The sequence below is a fragment of the Neltuma alba genome, unplaced genomic scaffold (assembly GCF_004799145.2).
Source record: "Neltuma alba isolate B1F8T4 unplaced genomic scaffold, ASM479914v2 tig00012643_pilon, whole genome shotgun sequence".
Lineage (NCBI taxonomy): Eukaryota > Viridiplantae > Streptophyta > Magnoliopsida > Fabales > Fabaceae > Neltuma > Neltuma alba.
In genome coordinates this window covers 1-18,805 of record NW_021637079.1, presented here as the reverse complement: position 1 = coordinate 18,805, position 18,805 = coordinate 1, and the positions used below count along the sequence as shown (strand labels likewise).

The 18,805-nt window shown below is 37.0% G+C and overlaps 2 protein-coding genes and 1 pseudogene across 4 annotated transcripts; 1 reads left to right on the top strand and 2 right to left on the bottom strand.

Moving 5' to 3' along the window:
• Positions 1–1,879: 1,879 nt before the first annotated feature.
• LOC114729527 (SAGA-associated factor 29 homolog A) lies at positions 1,880–6,283 on the bottom strand. Of its 3 annotated transcripts, none has more exons than XM_028916537.1 (10): positions 6,182–6,283; positions 5,929–6,084; positions 4,839–4,932; positions 4,567–4,643; positions 3,775–3,878; positions 3,585–3,670; positions 3,237–3,290; positions 2,647–2,800; positions 2,454–2,467; positions 1,880–2,367 (listed from the first exon to the last, which is right to left on the bottom strand). In XM_028916537.1, exons 2-10 carry the CDS (start codon positions 6,047–6,049, stop codon positions 2,265–2,267), a joined length of 807 nt encoding a protein of 268 aa, XP_028772370.1. In that variant the 5' UTR covers positions 6,050–6,084; positions 6,182–6,283; the 3' UTR covers positions 1,880–2,264. The 3 variants fall into 3 exon arrangements, with proteins under 3 accessions (XP_028772370.1, XP_028772369.1, XP_028772371.1); XM_028916536.1 differs by having other exon boundaries at positions 5,929–6,096; positions 6,182–6,280; XM_028916538.1 differs by lacking the exons at positions 1,880–2,367; positions 6,182–6,283 and having other exon boundaries at positions 2,459–2,545; positions 5,929–6,179.
• A 1,897-nt stretch (positions 6,284–8,180) lies between these two features.
• On the top strand, positions 8,181–13,543 carry LOC114729528 (uncharacterized). The gene is made up of 15 exons (XM_028916540.1): positions 8,181–8,360; positions 8,811–9,050; positions 9,154–9,265; positions 9,362–9,517; positions 11,027–11,131; positions 11,621–11,704; positions 11,809–11,924; positions 12,031–12,132; positions 12,247–12,360; positions 12,457–12,513; positions 12,612–12,678; positions 12,768–12,821; positions 12,908–12,982; positions 13,068–13,103; positions 13,334–13,543. The coding sequence occupies exons 2-15, from the start codon at positions 9,031–9,033 to the stop codon at positions 13,454–13,456; spliced, it is 1,221 nt and encodes a 406-aa protein (XP_028772373.1). The 5' UTR covers positions 8,181–8,360; positions 8,811–9,030; the 3' UTR covers positions 13,457–13,543.
• Positions 13,544–14,152: 609 nt separating this feature from the next.
• LOC114729526 (uncharacterized) lies at positions 14,153–18,218 on the bottom strand (annotated as a pseudogene).
• Positions 18,219–18,805: the final 587 nt, after the last annotated feature.

Here is an 18,805-nt window from a genome sequence, read left to right as displayed (position 1 = left end):
ATAGAGGCATTGTTGTTCTTTTTCATGCACTGCAAATTAATGTCATACCACATTCATGTCATTAATATTCATTATGGTAAGTACATGTTTGTAATTAGACTATCATTTATAGCATCCAGAACCGGGGTCAAACGATTCAAATATATATATATATATATAGATGTATCATCTTCACATCACTACAACGAAGCTTATCAGTGATTACAATGTGATAGCAGCAATTATGAATGAGATTGATGAGTAATACTGGCATTTGATGCAGCAGCAGGAGCAAGAGGAGCATGGGCATCTGTGATGATGGTGGTTCATATTTATAGCCCCAAGGGCAACAAACACCAGATAAACAAGAACCATAATAATTTATGTGCCAATTACACACGTTGCACTCGTCTCGTTCTTGTGCGTATATTTCAAAGTAATGAGCTTCTGATAATATTGGCCACCAAAATCTACAAAAATACAGAGTCACCTTCAAGAATGGATTTGGCTTGAAAGAGAATTCAAACATTTCTCTAAATTTCAGAACTCGCTCTCCAAGATCGTGGTTCTTGTCTTTGCAGTGAAGAGTCACGTCCTCATGGTGAGCCAAGGTATTGACAATTTGTACAGTTGTTTTGGAAGGGAGAAGACCTGTCTCGCCACCTTTAAACATTATTGCAGCAACTATGGTTAGCCACAAAACTAGAGGTTTCATAGATGGACCCATGTCTCTCGTTTTCTTCAAATGATGCAACAAGTTCAACCATGCAACTTCGTTTTTATAGGACTATGCATGAGTTCAATATGATCAAATCCAGTCATTATTTATTATGGCATAGAAATTTCTTTAGCTTCATTATTATTACTATTCAGCTATGCCATTAATGCCTTAAAAACTTGCACTGGTTTTGTGTTGTATTTATACATTGCGCGCATTTAGTTGATATGAATGCAAAATAGGAGTATCTATTTATGAAGAAACCAAAAAAATATAATTGCTGCATGGAAGTTGAAATAACTATGGCCTGCTGAAGAAACTGACGACGGGCTTTTAAATTTAAAAAATACCCATTCCGCTGAGTTGGTAGAAATCGATTAATCACCAAAAACAAAAAAAGAGTAGTCGGTTAATACAGGTGGCAACCCTTACTGGATCAACCTTAATACGTCGACGTGGCCTCACAGTTTTGCTGCTGTCGCTGGCGCCGGGGCGATTATTTCATCCCCTGATGACTGTTACTGCTTAATCATATTCTGTCTGATATCTGAGCTTGGCTCAGTGACCTCTCGTTTTTCTTTACTTTTGCAGAAAACTTGGGTGCGGATTTGAACTCCTCAAAAGTTTTTGTAGAAAAAATTTAGATTAGTTAAATTTCAAGAGTTTACTAAGACATGCCTTTAAACCTAAAAAACACTTGCAAAAATACTTGCAGATTGCCTTTCAACGAGACTCTTACATTGACAGAGGATTTAAACTTATAACTTTAAACTATGAACAAACTTCTTACCAATTAGATCAATCTTTACTGGGAAGAAAAAAGAACCGAGGAGCATTCAACGTTTTCAGTGAAGAGGGGTCTTTCCCTGTTGGCAGGGGGGAGGAAAGGCAGCACATGGCTCTACAAAATAAAAAGCCCTGCTGCACACAATACCGACCTTTTTTTCCTGGGCAAAGCAAATTCCATTATCCTTTTCGCATGAAATTACATCGCTGGAGTAAGCACGAGCCCTCACCTCACAATCCAGAACGACAGCCAATTCTTATCCAAAGTGAATGAAATATTCAATAAACGAAACAAAAATGAAAATGTGGATTGCATTATGCATCCAAGATAAATCGTCATATGACATATCTGAGGTCCTCCTCTCTCTCTTTTCACTACTTCCATTTTTGCACATGTGCCTTAAAATACTCTCAGTATACGATTGATTGAATTAAATCAGGATTCACTTGTAAAATAGTGATCTTACAGCCCCTCCGATTCATCAATTAAAAGGACGTTTTTCCTTATACACAAACAACATATATAATATTTCATCTCAGAATAGAAACCATTGTTCCCTTCACATGCGTGCGGCGTATCGATACCTTATTCCTATTTTATTACCGGCTATCGGGTACTTTATGCGTAGATTTGCTCCCTGTCACCCTGGATGTAAGGAACAAATTCGAGGAACTCTACACGTGGGAGAATCTGTGATATGAATTTGGACAGGCATCAAGCTCTTAATGCAATATATTGGCCACATCCCTTTCTTCTATACACAGCTACAAGTATTTTGTTTCATTGACGATGTCCTTGTGGCAAAGGAACCACTTTGTGGAAGGGCACTGTTCTTTGCGGTAAAGCTCCATCTTCTTCGTCGTCATCGAATTCCAGCAAATAACTGCACCAATTGCCTCACAAAGTCAGCTGCCATCACACTAAAATTAGGACAAACTTCAGAAAACAGTTCATCCGATTGACACTTACTCATCTGTCTTCCTCTGCAAATTTGGGAAAGGTCGCCCCAGTTACAAGAACAAGGTCACTAGAGTCAGTTCCACGTCAAAATTACCAAACATCTAGATAAAGAAGATAAATAGACCGTAAAATGTTGGCCTTAAAACTAGAATTAGAATCAAGTTATAACTCCAGTAAATTAATGGGGTCATTGAATTATCACCTTCCGATGGCCATTGACCACTGTGGCTTTATAAAGGGCGGTAGTGCCAGGATAGACTGCCAAAACATGCGTCCCATGAGGGAAATCTGGGGCACTAGAAGCATCATTCCTCCTGGGGAAAGGAATGATACTCGACATTGGAAGTTTGTATCGTCTGAAAGCAGTAAAAACAATAAACAATTATAAATACACCGTTAAATGCAGGAATCCTAAATTTGGTCAATAAGGTAAATATGAAACTCAAAATAATGAAACATATTGATACAAAGAAATATGCAAATACATGTCCGAGACAAGCTATACTGAAAGATCAAACTACCAATCCAAAAAAATTCTGCTATCACCAATAAAAGCTACTATGTAAACAGGCCTAACTGGCAAGTGGCAACAGAGCAGTTTTCAGCCCTCAAAGCCCCCAACACCACCCCCCACCCCCAAAGCGCACATACACAAAAGACAAAAAAAAGGACAAAAAGAACAAACGAACTGCAAGGCAGGGGTCTAAAATCCAGGATTGTCTCCCCGCCTTCAGCCCCTACCAAAAGATCCGCAAAGACCATCAAATAAAGTAAATTATTTAACTGGTTTACCTTTGGCCAATACCCTCTTCATCATCACCAGGTTCCTCATCTAGTACTTCAAATCTGTAAAATTGTAGCACAGCAAAGATAGTTTAAAATGTATATGCAGGGCTGATATAATATATATATGTGTATATATATAAGAAACTTACAAAGAAATCCCAACTCAGGACTTCTAATTAATTTAAGATAAAGATTGTTGAAACTGGAAAAGGACTAAGGACTGAGGGGGCACAAGGAACATCAGCAATTATTGGCATCAAACACCTAAAGCAGTGATAACGGAAATTCACAACTTTATTTGCCACCTATAGAAACTGACACATGACCATATATAATTATAAGAAATAGGCTTACTCTCTTGTTTCCTTATTGAAATGAATCACTTTTACAACAAACCATTCGTCCTTATCAGAATTATGCGGTGTGACCCTAGCTGCTACCTGATAACAAAGTTATAAAATAGAAATCCAAAAGCCTCGTAAGGAAAAAAATGACAATGACTTATTAAAAATTGATATTGATCGAAGTCCAAGAAAATGCATACCTGTTCACCCTTAAGACTAAGAGAAATCTCAAGCCGCCTACTAAGAGATAATCTTGAGATATCTGAGTGTGTTTTCATTCGTTTCTTTTTCAGCTCATTACCCTCTGCAAAACAAGTAGCATCAGCTAAATGATGTAGAAAACCAGCCTCCTGTTGAAAACAAATTGCAATTTATGCTTAACTTAAGCTAAAAACTAAACAGCTTTTAATCATTTTCCCTAATCAGCAAGCATTTTAATTCAAATGTTTGCAATTTCATAGCTATCATACTGTTGACTGAATTTTGTAAGAAGCCAATACCACATTGTTGGGACAGCGTTCATCTCCAACAATTAGTACGGTCAACAACTGAATGCAAGAGTGGTACTGTTAAGGATCCATAATTTTTCTTAATCAGCACTCACAATTTATGAGTTCTGCCGCTATACTCAATAGTGGATTCCATTATCCTTCCACCATAAAAGTTAGAGAAGAATACAGCTAACAGGAAAGGATCAGTAAATTGTCAAAGTACATTTACTTAAGATTACACACTCAGCTGAAGTGTCATCCACTGAATCAACGAGAAATCATCTCAGAATCCCCCCCCCCGGGCCTATGCTCAGGCACATATGCTTCCTCCCCTTTTCTCTCTTTCACATAGATGGTTCTTCTAGCTGCTTCTTGTCTTTTTTCTCTTGTACTTTTTTCAATCAACCAAGCCTCTTGTAATAATATGAATAAGGAAATAATAATAAAAGCTTTCAAAAGACTTAAAGAAAATTGTCACATATTTAATAGTAACAAACCAACCTATTCTCTTTCGTGGTTGTCCTGATGATTCAGAGGACAGAAGAGCATCAAGTTTGTCTGACAATGATGTGGAAATACTGCAACCACATACAATATTGAAAGGAAGACATAATTTAGAAAGCCCAGCCTGAATAAAGTAAAATCAAGTTACTCTAATCTTTAGCTGTAGAGAAGAAAAGGAAGTCTTCATGATTTTCAGACATTGCAGCGGCAAAGGAATAGAAGGTAAAATGGAGTTCACTTCAAGAGCTTGAGATACACAATGGGCGTACTTTTCTTCATTCTCTGATAGCTCTTTTGCTCGAATGTACAATGTCTTTAGCTCTGATAATGAGGTATCCCCTGGCTTCTCAACCATCTCAGGAGCTACATTAACATGATTAACCATCAACAATGAGCAACGGAGACAAAGCTGGACGCTATAAGAATAATATTATCAGGTGTCCCAATTACACAGACGTAGGTGCTAGTTGCAGCATGAAGAAGCTACAGCTCATGGTAAATAATAGGAAATGCTCTTAAGCTCATGGCATTTGGACCATGAATAGGCTAGCGAGTAGCAAGGATACAATTTTTATAACACCTAAGGCATCCCATTTGTTTTACAAGGCAGCATATGATTTTATGTCATCTTATGGTTTTCTTCAAAATAAGTATATTAATGAGATAGCCTATAGCCACAAAGATGTGTCAGCATCAGCTTCAGTTGGTGCAATATTATTGTGGGGATGCCCAGTGAAAATCATGTTATTAATTCACTATGCACAGGTTGTTCTGTGATGCTAATCATTGGCTCTATAGCTTCCCCTTAAGAGGGGAAAAATACAGAAACAGAAGTTTATGAGATATTTATGAAGGGGGCGTTTAGTGAAAGAACTAACACGAGAGGCTTATTACAATCATCAAATTGAGCTAATCGTAACCAAGCTCAGCTCAAAACAGAGTATAAGCAACGCTTTGGCGATTAATTAAAAATAAATAAATGAAAACCCACTTAAGATCCATTAGGGTCACAAAAATGGAACAAAAAATACCAGCTTCAATAAGTTCAGGTCACAACAGGAACAAGATGGAGGATTAGCAAAGACACAAACTGAGAGACTCACTTGGTTTCTTTAAACGATCATCAAATTAAAGTAACGGAGCTCAGCCAAAAAATAAATAAATAAATAAATTTCGGAAAATGCTTTAGAAAGTTATTAGAAAGCCCACTAAAATTGCATCAGTGTAACAAAATGGAACAAATTATTTCAGCATTGAATAGCCCAAAAGAGAATAGAATATTTTCAAGTCACAACAGGATCAAAACAGATGACCAGAGTTATTTGGGGAAAAAAAAGGGACATGAACGAAGAGACTTACTAGCTTTAAGCTTCTTGTGCATCCTGTTGATCTGCACGAGCACTTGCTCTTGCTCTTTCCTTAGACGATCAAGTACCTTCGAGCTCTCCAAGATGTTGACGGCAATGTCCGATAGCGACATCGTTTACCAGAAAAATGAAAGGACGGAGTTCGATTCTGCCGACAATTCTATATAGAATTTTCTTAAGAAGCTGCGGAATCATCCCATTTATTTAGTTAGAATGAGGATTAGAATTAAAAGAACTGAGATTACCTTTCCTATTTTGTTGGCAGCTCCCGTCTTGAGAAAGACGACGGGAAGATATTCAGTGTCAAAACTTTGAAACTCCTTCAATAAATAAATAAAACGAAGGCAGCAATGCAAATAAAATTTAATATAAATAGGAATAACATATGAGAATTTCAATGGAGAAGCCCGCTGATTTTTTGGCCTTGGAAAAGCTCTCTGCTTGCGGAAATTAAAAAAGCAAAAAAAAGTTTAAAAATTTTTATGAGGTCCACGTGGCGATATCGTGGGGAAGGTACGTGAAGAGGGATCATGTTCACTCATCAGGTGGTCCGGGCATACTGTTAGTTGACACGTGCACCATCATGATGTGCTTCCTCTTTAAAGTTTTAACGCAGCGTCGATATGACAAAGAGTCGTGCATGTTCGCAAGTCACGTTAATCTTGGTGCTCACATGTGCACGCATTTGTGCCCCTATTGAGTCTTTAAAATGTTCACAATTTTATTTTATTCCCGCTTTTTCTCAACTATTAATCCTAAGAATGCTTATTACCGTGCTTATTATGTATGGGGCCTTTGCTATGCTATTCATGCGTTTGACTTTTTTTTTTTTTAACTAAAACATAAGTATCTTTTTACTAAAAATAATCCTATTCGAGGTACTGTCAGGTATTAAATGTAGCTACCTCTCTCAGCGGGAATTCAAACTTTAATTCACCACGTTATGAATTATGAATTCCTTCCGCTAGATTCAATTCCTATTAGTTATATTTGACTATATAAATAGTGTTATGATATTATCCCATGTAGAGGTGGCCGGTGGGCTAGCCTGTGACAGGTTGAACTCGTATAAATCGGGTTAAAAGACTTGTTTAGCCAACCCGCTAATAATTATTTTTTTAAAAAAAAATTCTATTTTTTAATATTTTTTCTTATATAATATCAAAAAATATATAATGAGATTTTTGTTTTTTTTTAAATATTTGATTGAAAGCACCAAATATATTATATAGGTTATTTTTAATCTTTTAGATAAGATATTATAATATAATTATAATAATTTAAAATTTTTAAAAATATGCGGGCTTGATAATGTTGATTAAAAAGATTTGTTTATTGACGAATTGGCTTTGACAGTATGGATTTAACTCATATTTTTTATTCTATTCAAATAGACATGTTTTAAACAGATAAAATATTTTATTTACATTATAACATCAAAATATCATGGATGAGCACGACGGCTGCTACTATTCAAGCATGATAATGCTCAAATTCAATTTAATAATATTAGATGTTATATATATTAAATAGTTTAATTTATTTTGCTAAGATAAATCATTTCACGCCCACGTATATATAAAAGCAAATTTTGTTGGGAAAAGTCTGCGTAGCTATCAGCTTTTTATACGAATCTCAGAGAAATTTCTAGGCAGGGATACTTTTGGTCCCCAAGAAAATCATTCCATATACAACAAAACCCGAAGACTGAAGCCAATTTGCCAACATTAAAAAGGAAGGTCAATCCATATATCTAAGCAGAATATAAAATTTATATGGAGTAATTAATCTCTGAATATTGCGAATCATATTGTCTTTATTTGTTCTCTGACCAGCGAATCATCTCATTCTCATCTTCCTATTTTATGAGTCCGCAGCTCATAAAATAATATTCTGTTATTATAAATTTGGAAGAAATTTAACAGGCGAGACCTCCGTATGTCCTATTCCATTTAAGATTTTATTCCTTTTTCCTAATTTATTTTCCGTTATCGTGATGTGAGCGGCACATATACATAGATACACACACACACATATATATATTTGGTTCTCGTGCAGTCGTGCTCATGGAAGCTACGTCACGACGGCCGCGTCCGAAAGAGCTTCGTCCACTCCGTAACTCATCAAATAACGAATTGATGAGACAGCAGTAACAGACTTCTGAATATATATCCCGATTGCGTTCATATTCTTCTTCTTCCTCGCTGTACTTTCTTCTTCCTCTCTCTATTTTCTGCCCGCAATCCTAGTGCCATGGCTAACTGCAAAACCCCTCCCTTCTTTAAATATTTATTATAGTCCCATTGTTACGCCATTCATCGTGTTTTGATCCTTCCGTATCAGTCATCGTCATAAATTCTTATTTAACTAGCTGGGCGATAGGTGCTGTCTCCACCATGTCCAACTCCCTAGAAATTCATCCTGGTATGCCGTTTGTTTCTTTTTTGTATAAACATTAACGGAATTCTGTTTCACGTCATGTTTTTATTTGCAGAAATCCTTTGCTTTTTCTTTGACTGAAAACTCGGGATTTTTCTGTTTCTTATCTGCTTCCCTGTTTAATTTCGAGTATAAGTAACGTCCTTTCTTACGTTGAAGCATTACAATGAACTGACTAGATTTTAGTGTGGGTATATACACCGACATCCATGGCCAGACATATTTTTAGGGCTTTTGTTGTTCTATATTCTAATGCTTGATCAGATTATGTCCATGCTCTGCAAATTCAGGTTAATGCTTTGATAGGGTAATCTTGCACGCTTCATCCCAGTTTTGTTTGGTTTCAAAAGAAAATAACCAGGCGTTAGGGATATGGAACTGATGTTGATCAAGCTCATAACTAATAAGTCGTTAGTTTTGCTTATATATATGCAGGGACAGGGATTTCACTGGCAATGTGAAACTGGACATTTAAGCCCTGGTGCTTGCGGATATATTGATAGTAGTTGCTACTTTTCATTGTTGATGATTTTGTCGTCTAGATCAACTTGGCTTTAAAGGAACAACGTCGCTCCTACATAAACTGCTCAAAGTCAATGAGTGGGTATCTCATTGGCCGGCATTGCACTTGCGAAGTTAGCAGATATTGACTCCAATGGGAACTCCCATACGCAGGTGTGAAACTTACAAAGTCATGGCATAAGTTGCTCTCCCACTCCCCCGGTCAATAAAGAAAATTTGCTTCAACATATCTAATATAAATCATTTTGTCTTGCAGTGGAAAATTTCGAAATGCTACTGAGACAATGAGGCTCATTGTAGGAGTTTTTATTGGAGTTGTTTTTGGTTTCTTCTTAGGAGTATCGTTTCCAACGCTCTCATTAAGCAAGGTGTAAAATCTTTCACAATATCATTACATTTAACTTTGATCCTATTTTGAAGTAGCCCAACTGATCCTGATGATTTTGCCCCGTTTTTATGATCAGATGAATCTCCCATCCAGCCTTTTCCCATCCGTTGATCTCACATATATTGAAGATAAATACTCGAATGTTCAAAGCAGACCAGTTTGGGATGCCTGGGATTCATTTAGGGGTAACAGAAAGATGTCTAATGGACTTCCCAGATCGAATGACACAAAGGTATTTTTCTCTAGTTGAATGTTCTCTTTCGATCAATGAAATAGCGGCCTCATGGGTGTTTGTGGCTTGTGGCTATAGTACTACTTCCGGTCCTTAATATAAGACCTCGTTTGACTTTTATTTTGGTCCTAATTATAAGACTCTAATTCACTTTGTCTCCTATATTTGTGCATTTTTTCCAAGGTAGTCTTTTTAATAATATTAGTTCTAGCCAATAAACTTGATTAACAGGGATATTTTAGAAAACACAACATATATTTATTAAAAATAAGTAATTTATTTATTTTTTTTAATTTTCTCAAATTAGTCAACTAACTCTCATAATTAGGACCAGAGGTAGCCTATATTTTGAGGTAAATAACTTATTCCAACCCAATAATCTACACAAATCATATATAGAAACCATATGATGAATCCAATGACTTGTTACGTATATGCTCTCTCTTTTAAGTTTTAATTAGGGTGTGTGTTATGGAACAACACTTCAAAAACTACAAAGGCCTGAAACGTACCTTAACAACTACGACATCTTCCATTATTTCGTATTGTTTTTAAATTGTCGTCTCAGCCAATCTGCTTTTCATTTCATTTGCACCGCTGTTTTTAAATTGTTGTTCTTCTCTTTTCTTCTACTTACACCGCTGTTTTTACAAGTTGTTTGAGTGCTATACTTTTATTTGTTTTATACTAGCATGCAGACTGCAGTGCCTAGGCCTTTTTGACTTTTGTTTGTTACTATGCTATCCATATGTTGCGTCGATGTCAGAGAGAGAGAAAATTTATGGGATTTTCCAAAATATCTTCATATAGTGAGAACCTTTTTACATGCAATCAAAAGGCGACATGGCTTACCTCTTGGCTCCTGCTTTTTTTTTTTTGTTTCAAGTACAATCCTTTTCTTTTCCTAGTCTTTTTCCTTTTATTTTCACTAATTAATTATGTTATATATATGCACCTTATGAAGTACTTTATTCTGAGAGTTGCCTGCGTGTAAATGGTGTCATACGGTATCTGAGTAATCTGTATTCTCTCAGCAGTATTTACTCACTATATGCAGTTATTTAAAGGAAGAAATAAGTTACTGACTTCATACAAGTGAAATTTATTTCTTATTTCTTCCTCTTTAGAAATAGCAAATGCCCAGTATTGCAGAAAATGATGGGGGGCATTCTTTGTGCCTGCCGCGCTATTTGTCCCATGCGCCATTGATAACATTATTGGTTGCTATGTTATATCTATATATTACTAGTAGTCCACTTGTTTGTCTCTCCTTGGTAGAGATGGAAGTGAACTAATTTAAGGATATCCATTACATAATTCTGCTTGTGTCACTGAGTGGTGCGTTCATATTCTGTATCATCACACAACTCATGAATATAAAATTTTGGCAACGTGGACAAACAATAGTGACGTTATGAATCTTTGATCCTTATAATTCAGTGACACGTACGTCTTCACCTCCTTTTTTCAACCTTACAAACTGACTAATCACACTTTCCTACGATGCAGATTTGGGTTCCAACAAATCCTAAAGGGGCTGAAAGGCTACCCCCTGGTATAGTCAATTCTGAGTCAGATTACTATGCTCGTCGATTATGGGGTCAGGTTCATGAGGTGTGTGTCCACTGCACCCTAATGTAAACTGTTTAGTGCTTAATATGATGCCCAAGGATCACAACTTATCCGAAACAGCAACTGCTCCATTTCTTGGAATGAAGGTCGTTTAAAAGGTTATTAATTTATCTTCTTTTAGGATTACAAGAATAATTAGCAAATAATTCCTCATTGGTATAATAACTGAAGAAAAACAATTTGATAAAAAAGCATTACGTACGGAATTTAAAAGGAATCGTCAAAGAAAAGCTACCTATACTAACTTACCAAGCATTATTTTACGCCCAAGTGACTGAAGAATCCCCCCCCCCCAATAACTATTAATTAGCTAACACATATGCAACAGAGTATGGAATTTATCAGGACACGAGATACACGATAAATTGATTCTAATCTGGAAATGTAATTCCTGGTGTTTCCCTTAAGGTAAAGTTAAAAATTTCCGCTTCTCTAAAGCGATCCTTTTTCTTTTGCTGATGAAATTTACAGGACCTACCCATGAAACCGAAGTATCTGATCACTTTTACTGTTGGCTACGACCAGAAAAACAATATTGATGCGGCAATAAAAAAGGTGATTCCAATTTCCGAACTGTCTTGTCTACTTATTGTCTGTGTTTGCCTTTACCTCTGATGTATATTTGCTCTCTTTATGACCATTGAACTTGAAAACCACAGTTCTCTGAGAACTTCACCATTGTCTTGTTTCACTACGATGGTCGGGTCAATGAATGGGATCAGTTTGAGTGGTCAAAGCGGGCTATCCATGTTAGTGTTCGGAAGCAAACTAAATGGTTGTCAAGGAATTCTCCCTAGTTTGTCTTCTGTAATTGCAGCAAGTTTTGGTTAAACCCTCAATTCATAATATTTTGACTCATGCACACTCTAAATTGATTGAAGGTGGTATGCTAAACGCTTTCTACATCCTGACATTGTGGCACCCTATGACTACATATTTGTTTGGGATGAGGATCTGGGTGTGGAGCATTTTGATGCAGAGGAGTAAGTATCAAAACCAACCTGCTTGAGAGGGAGTGAAAGTAGTGTTGAATTCTTCTTCTCCTTGTCTTTTTTTTTTTTTTTAAAAAAAAAATTATTCTGATCTATTCATCACAGGTACTTGCGTTTGGTAAGGGAGTATGGTTTGGAGATCTCACAGCCTGCTCTGGATCCGCGTAGTGGTTTCACTTGGCAGATGACTAAGAAAAAAGATGATACTGTAATTCACAAGTAAGAGAGCAACTGTTTGATATGTTATAATTAATTTCTTTTTACTCGTCCTGCTTGTAGCTTAAACCATGTCTGTGTCTTGCGAAACTCCTCCAGGGAGGTTGAGGAGAAAAGTGATTGGTGTGCTGATCTACGTCTGCCACCATGTGCCGCGTATGTAACATGATTAACCACTTTTCTTCCATGTTCCTGCGTACTTTTGTAGGATTTTCCTCTTTCTCGTATCTCACTTTGGTTTATGGAATGCTCAGATTTGTTGAGATCATGGCCCCTGTATTCTCCAGAGATGCTTGGCGTTGTGTATGGCATATGATACAGGTCCATATGGTTTTATTTATGCCTTCTGTTACTAATTTCGCTTCATAACCAGCCCATAACACATTAGTTTCTGACCTTTTGCGTTGTAGAATGACCTTGTTCACGGGTGGGGTCTTGATTTTGCCCTCAGAAACTGTGTGGAGGTTAGTGTAACTTTGTGTTTCTTCATTAAAATAACTATTTGATCATAATCAGTTTTTCTGATATGATACTTCTTGCTTGGGAGCAGCCTGCTTATGAGAAAATAGGAATTGTAGATGCCCAGTGGATACTCCATCAAGGCGTTCCGTCACTTGGGAACCAGGTAAGTGACCATTCTCAAATCGTTTTACAAAATAATCTTTTGGATGGACTAAGTTCATCGGTAGTCCGCTTTCTTGTTTCAATAGGGGCAAGCACAGGATGGGAAGGCACCATGGCAAGGGGTAAGCTTTGAGTTTCTTCCTCAGCTTGTGCATGTGTCTTTCAACAAGTTATTACTATGTCCGGTCCTAATTATAAGATATCATTTGTAGATTATAAATAAGGTTTTATAATTAGAGCCGGAAGTAGTATTTACTATATTCAAGTGAAATACGGAACAGAAACTTCTCAAAATAAATGCTGAATTGACACTCTGACGAAAATATTGATGTGAGAATTGGCGTCATACCAGGTGAGAGAGAGATGTTACAAGGAATGGACAATGTTTCAAGAACGAATGGCCCAGGCAGAGAGAGCTTATTTTCTAGCTATGGGAATTACTCCCGCAAATTCTTCTATAAACTACTTTGGATGATAGTGGAACACAGGAAACTTAGGATTATCATTTTCATATTCCACTTCTTTGTTTGACCAAGTTGCGGTAGCACTTTTATATTCATCATCGGTCATGATTCTTTCAAATTACGCGCATCCCTTGAAACTTGTACCCAAATTTTGAAGGGAGACGCTTGTAGAGTGTCATATAAATAATATACTCGTACGTGTTTATAATGGCTATATATTCAGAAAACACCATCATCGGTTTGAATTAATACATGTAATTCCCCGGGGGGGGGGGGGGGTATCAACTAAGGTGCAATCATATTTTAGTTGGGAAAGAAAAAAATATCGTGCACTCAACTTCTCTCACTATTCCTTGACCATAGAACCAAAAGTTGATTAGCGCATGAACAGATGCCCTTTTCCTCCCCTAAAACATACAGTTATCCCTTTGAATCTGTCAATTTTCTTCAGATTTTTCACGAGGGCATTTCTTCCATTCGTAAAAGCTTAAAGCCCATGGTCCAGCATTTATTTTAATCCTAAAAGTTCATTTGGACACACATTTTTCAACCCAGTACAACAACATTACAGCCTGAACTCTCCTCTGTTCCACAGGGACTCTATATCTCACATGCGCGTACAAACTCTGCTGACAAACTTCCAGAAAATAATCCGAGGGCCACAGATGATAAACAGTACAACTCTTCAAAACCATTTGTGATTGTTGTTTCCAACGAACTGAATAATTTATTAATGAATATTACAGAACATTTTCCTCAATGTTAGATGCTTTGCATGAAAGAAATATGTAACCTGCAAAGAGCAAATAAAAGAAGCTGATTTCAGATTGATGGTGGGTTTACATTCTGCAGTTAGAAATAACTTTTGGAAATAGCCTCTTCCAGATCTGCAAAGTCCCATGCATCGTCTGCCGAATATTCTCCTGAAAAGCGACCATTCTGATTTAATAACAGTTTGCAACTTTCCACGCTACGTCAATCTCCTTCAAAGTCAAAGGACAAAGGGACTTACCTATTGAATCTCTCCGGAGAGCAGTTAAATGGGCACAACTGCGAAAATAAAATAGAACAGATAAGAAATAGTCAGACTCAGCTCTAATTTTGAACGGTAAAAGCTTCTCTCATCTTCCTGCAACTAGTATTCATTTTACAGATCCTAAAGTGCAAGGACAAAATCCAACGCCCTCCCCACTCTCACAAACATTCATGACTAAGCACAGTATTAAGACTCTAATTTCACATTCCATTTTCATCCTTTTATGCTACGACAGACTGAACTTGAGACATTTGATCCCAATTTATCCATTTCTATGAAGAACCTGTTGCGTGATACCTGCCAAGAGCTTTCCCAAAATCTGCACATAGTGACCGAATATATGTTCCTTTGGAACATGTTACCCTAAAAATCAAATTTTGCCTGCAAAAACATAAATAAATCAAGTTAAATAATAAAATTTATCAAAGTCTGAAGAGATAATTAAACAGATGTATTTTTTCAGATGTAAAATGCTTCGGAGTAAAAGCTTTTCCTTCGACTACAGAGCTATTAGTTTGCTTAGCGATTTTACCGAGTTATCATGAAGTTTGTGTACAAAGGTTGAGCGAAGTTGTTTAGAGCACAATTCTTGGAAACAGTATGCCCTTAAAAAACAAATATCTTCTCTGCTAGAATACTTGACAACTATCAAAATGGACAAAAGAACATCTTCAGACAAACATCCTTCATATCTTTACAATCTTGGAATCAAGGCAAGATCCTTCTTCAAGTATTTAAAGATACCTATCATCCAAACTACGCTCTATGTCAAACTGGAAAATTGATATTCGTCTAGGTGAAAGTTCAATGCTTTCTCCTCTCCTTGCTTTTTCGTACATTTTCTCACCTCCAACCTTTCCACAAAGCAAACAGAACTTGTGAGCAACTAAACTACTTCCCGCATGATATTTAACATAACAGACTCAAGTTTTCTCCAAGGAATAATGAGATAAAATTCCATAATGTTGAACTGCTTCAAAAACAAAGCTTAACATTAATTCCAATATCGCATAGAAGCTAATTAAATATGAATTTTAATATCAAGTTATAATTAAAATCATGAATTCAATAAATGAGAGGAGTTCTGTTTGATTTATGGAATTTTAACTTTTATAAATGGCACGTCCGTAGATTTCATTTACATATACCTTTAGATGAAAGCCAAAAACAATTTTGTTTCTTACCAATTAACAACTAAAGAAGTTAACATGGACTGAAACCCCTTAATCTAAGCTAAGACTAATTTCCATAAGGCAAGGGGGAAAAAGGGAATGAAAAATATGTGGCGAAACATATCACATAAAAGGCAGAAGAAGCAGTTTCAGTGTCTCTGCTTAAATATGGTAAAAATGCTCACCTTAATGGCAGAGAACATTGGGGGAACTTGCCAAATCTCCCCACAAAAGGATGCTACAGTTCTCTTTATGTCCTCATCTTTGATGTGCTCCCATGGCTCACGCTGAATGACCTACAAATGAAGTTCATCTATGAGTGAAAAAAACTAGACATATTTAAAATTTACATACAAATATCAATATTAGTTGAATTGAGTGGTAAAAGACACAGCACCCCTTAAACAATATTTTTAGTTTTAGCCTCATAAATCAGGACTTAACCCAGCTTGAAAAGAAATGTCTGTAATTCCGAATACCGGACAACTTATCACCAAAAAAAGCTACATGTATATGTATTTCAATGTTTAATTCTGTTTATCATGCATCGCGGTCAGCTTCATTGATCAAACATGAGAAAAGCATTGACCCACCGGTGAATCAGCATCCCATGTTGACGTAGCCTCCCCTAGTCGGAAAACTCCACTATAGCCCTTAATCATGCCTTGATAGCTGTAGTAGAAAAGTCCAAGTTACTCAAAAGAAATACGAAGATATAAAATATTTAAACAGAAAGATGAAATTGCAAGTTTATGAAACTGGCACCAGTTGTTGGTAGTCAAATGGAAATAATTCTAATTATTTTTGAATTACCTCTCCACCAATTTTGTTGCTTTACCAACACAAACAATCAATAAACCCGTAGCCATTGGATCAAGAGTTCCAGCATGACCTACCTGCAAATGGATTCCCGTGCTCATGAACAGATACAGAAAAATGATCAGATAAATATACACAGAACAAATGCATTTAAATACAAATGCGCCTAGGAATGAGAACCTTTTTCACTTTGACTAAGCGACGCAGCTTTCCGCAAACTGTAAATGAAGTCCAACCTGTCATGCGATTTTACATATTAGTGTTCTTTTATTGACAAATGAAAAATCAATACTTTCACATGTCGCAAAATTACATGGAACATGACGTCAAGAACATGCACCCGTGCAGTGGACAACTTTGGCCAGAGTTGCAGTGCCATCGTACTAAGTGAACATAGAAAACACCCGCAAGGGCGAAGAAAAGAAGACATCAATTCTGCCTAATTCCATCAGGTGTGTGCAGAGGAAGGTCAAATGAACAGAACTAGCATCCAAAGCCCACTAGCCCAGCTACTATTAAATTTAGTGATTAACCAAGTGCGCAACATTAAATTTAACTCATGCTAATTCGTCCCCTATTCCCCCCTTCCTCAAAATCACATGTCAATACTTGGTGAAGTACTAAAGAGAAACACAAAATTACATGTCAACTTGCCTTTGGGTTTATTCACCAAAAACACGGTTCCATGAGGACCATCCCATCTGGGAGGAAGACCAGAATTCCTTGACGCAAGAAACGGCTCAGCATTACCCACTTCAACATCCTTATTCGGAATTTTCTTCAAATATTTAAAGAACTCTTCGACTTTCTTTTCGGTTAGATCTTCTCTTGTTTCCTTAACCAGTCCTCTATTATCCTTTTCTTCTTTTTTTCTCCCCGAAGAATATCAACTTGGAATCATTTCTTTCATCACCAACCTCATCTTTTTCTCCCTTCTATCTTTCCTGACTTTCTTCTTTTCCTCTTCTTCTTTTCCCTCACCTTGCTCTTAGTCTTTGCATCGATATTTACATTCACGTTTGCATTTGCTTCTCCCGGTTCTAGGAACGCCTTATCAAGACACTGATCAGGAAAATATTTCTTCTCCAACTGATAGACCATCTTATAGTGCTTCTCCTTCTCCCACGGGTAAGAAAACGTATCGTAGAAATACAATTCCTCCTCCTTCTTGTGCAATGTAGGAAGCTCTACCACCTCAGGCTTCAGTTCCACGAACTTCTCTTCAGGTCGTCTATTTTCTTCATCAGAGTCCGACCCATACATCCTCTTCCTCCGTTTTCTGTAATATTTTTTCTTAGCCTTGTCAAGCTCCAATTTTTGGGAACCGGGTTGGTTAGCTTCTTCCTCAGAAGCCAATTTCCGATCAACCCAGCTATCTAATCCCAATTCAGAGACGGACTCTTCGGGAGAAACGGACTCTTCCGGAGACTCGGAGTCAGGGAAGCCCTCTGCATTGGGGTCATTTTGTCGAACAGCTCGACGGCGAGAATGGGCATGCACAGAATTGACTGGACGGCTGATAATCATCTCGTACTGAAGTGGGTAGGGGGTTCGAGTGGTGGAGAAGGTTCGTAGGGAGCGTGATAGAGAGAAAGTGTCCGCTTTGTTGAATGATGTGAATTTTGTAGATGGAAGGGCATGATAGAAAACTCTGCCAGAGGCCATGACTCTAGAATTAGATAAGAGGAACGATACATGAGTTAGATATAATGATTTCGACATGGAGAGAGAGCAGCAGTCAGCGAGACTGACGATGTTGTGCCCAGTTTAGCTATATGCATGAGATTCAGAACGATGCTTGAGACTCCGAAATCCTGTACAGCAGGGTCCGAACTTTGAACTTCTAAGTGCTAACCAGTCAAAACGCTTGCGTCACGATGCCATCTATTGTTTAGCTTAAGAGCCCGATTGACGTACAGATGCTCAATTTCTATGAGCGACGGAGCAGTGAACACAGATGATTAGGAGGCGACACTTCACTGCTTGTTCTGGTGCAGCTGAATTTTCTGTCCCCTGAAACGCTGGGCAGGCTGAACCTCTTTTCCTTCTGGCCACGAAGGATCCGTTTGGATGAGTGATTGGAAAAACAGCTTATAGAAAAAGTAATTTATGGAAAAGTGAAGTTGTTAAAAGCTGAATTGTGTTTGGATTGGAGTTCAGAAAAGTTAATTTACAGAAGTGAGATTGGTAAAAAAGTTTGTTTGGATTATAGTTGAGTAAAAGTAAGTTTGGTTATAAAATGACCAAATGGGTTAGTGTTTAATAAATAATGGAATATGATTAAAAAAATGATTTGACATAATACGATGAAATTAAAATAATTATTATGAAGA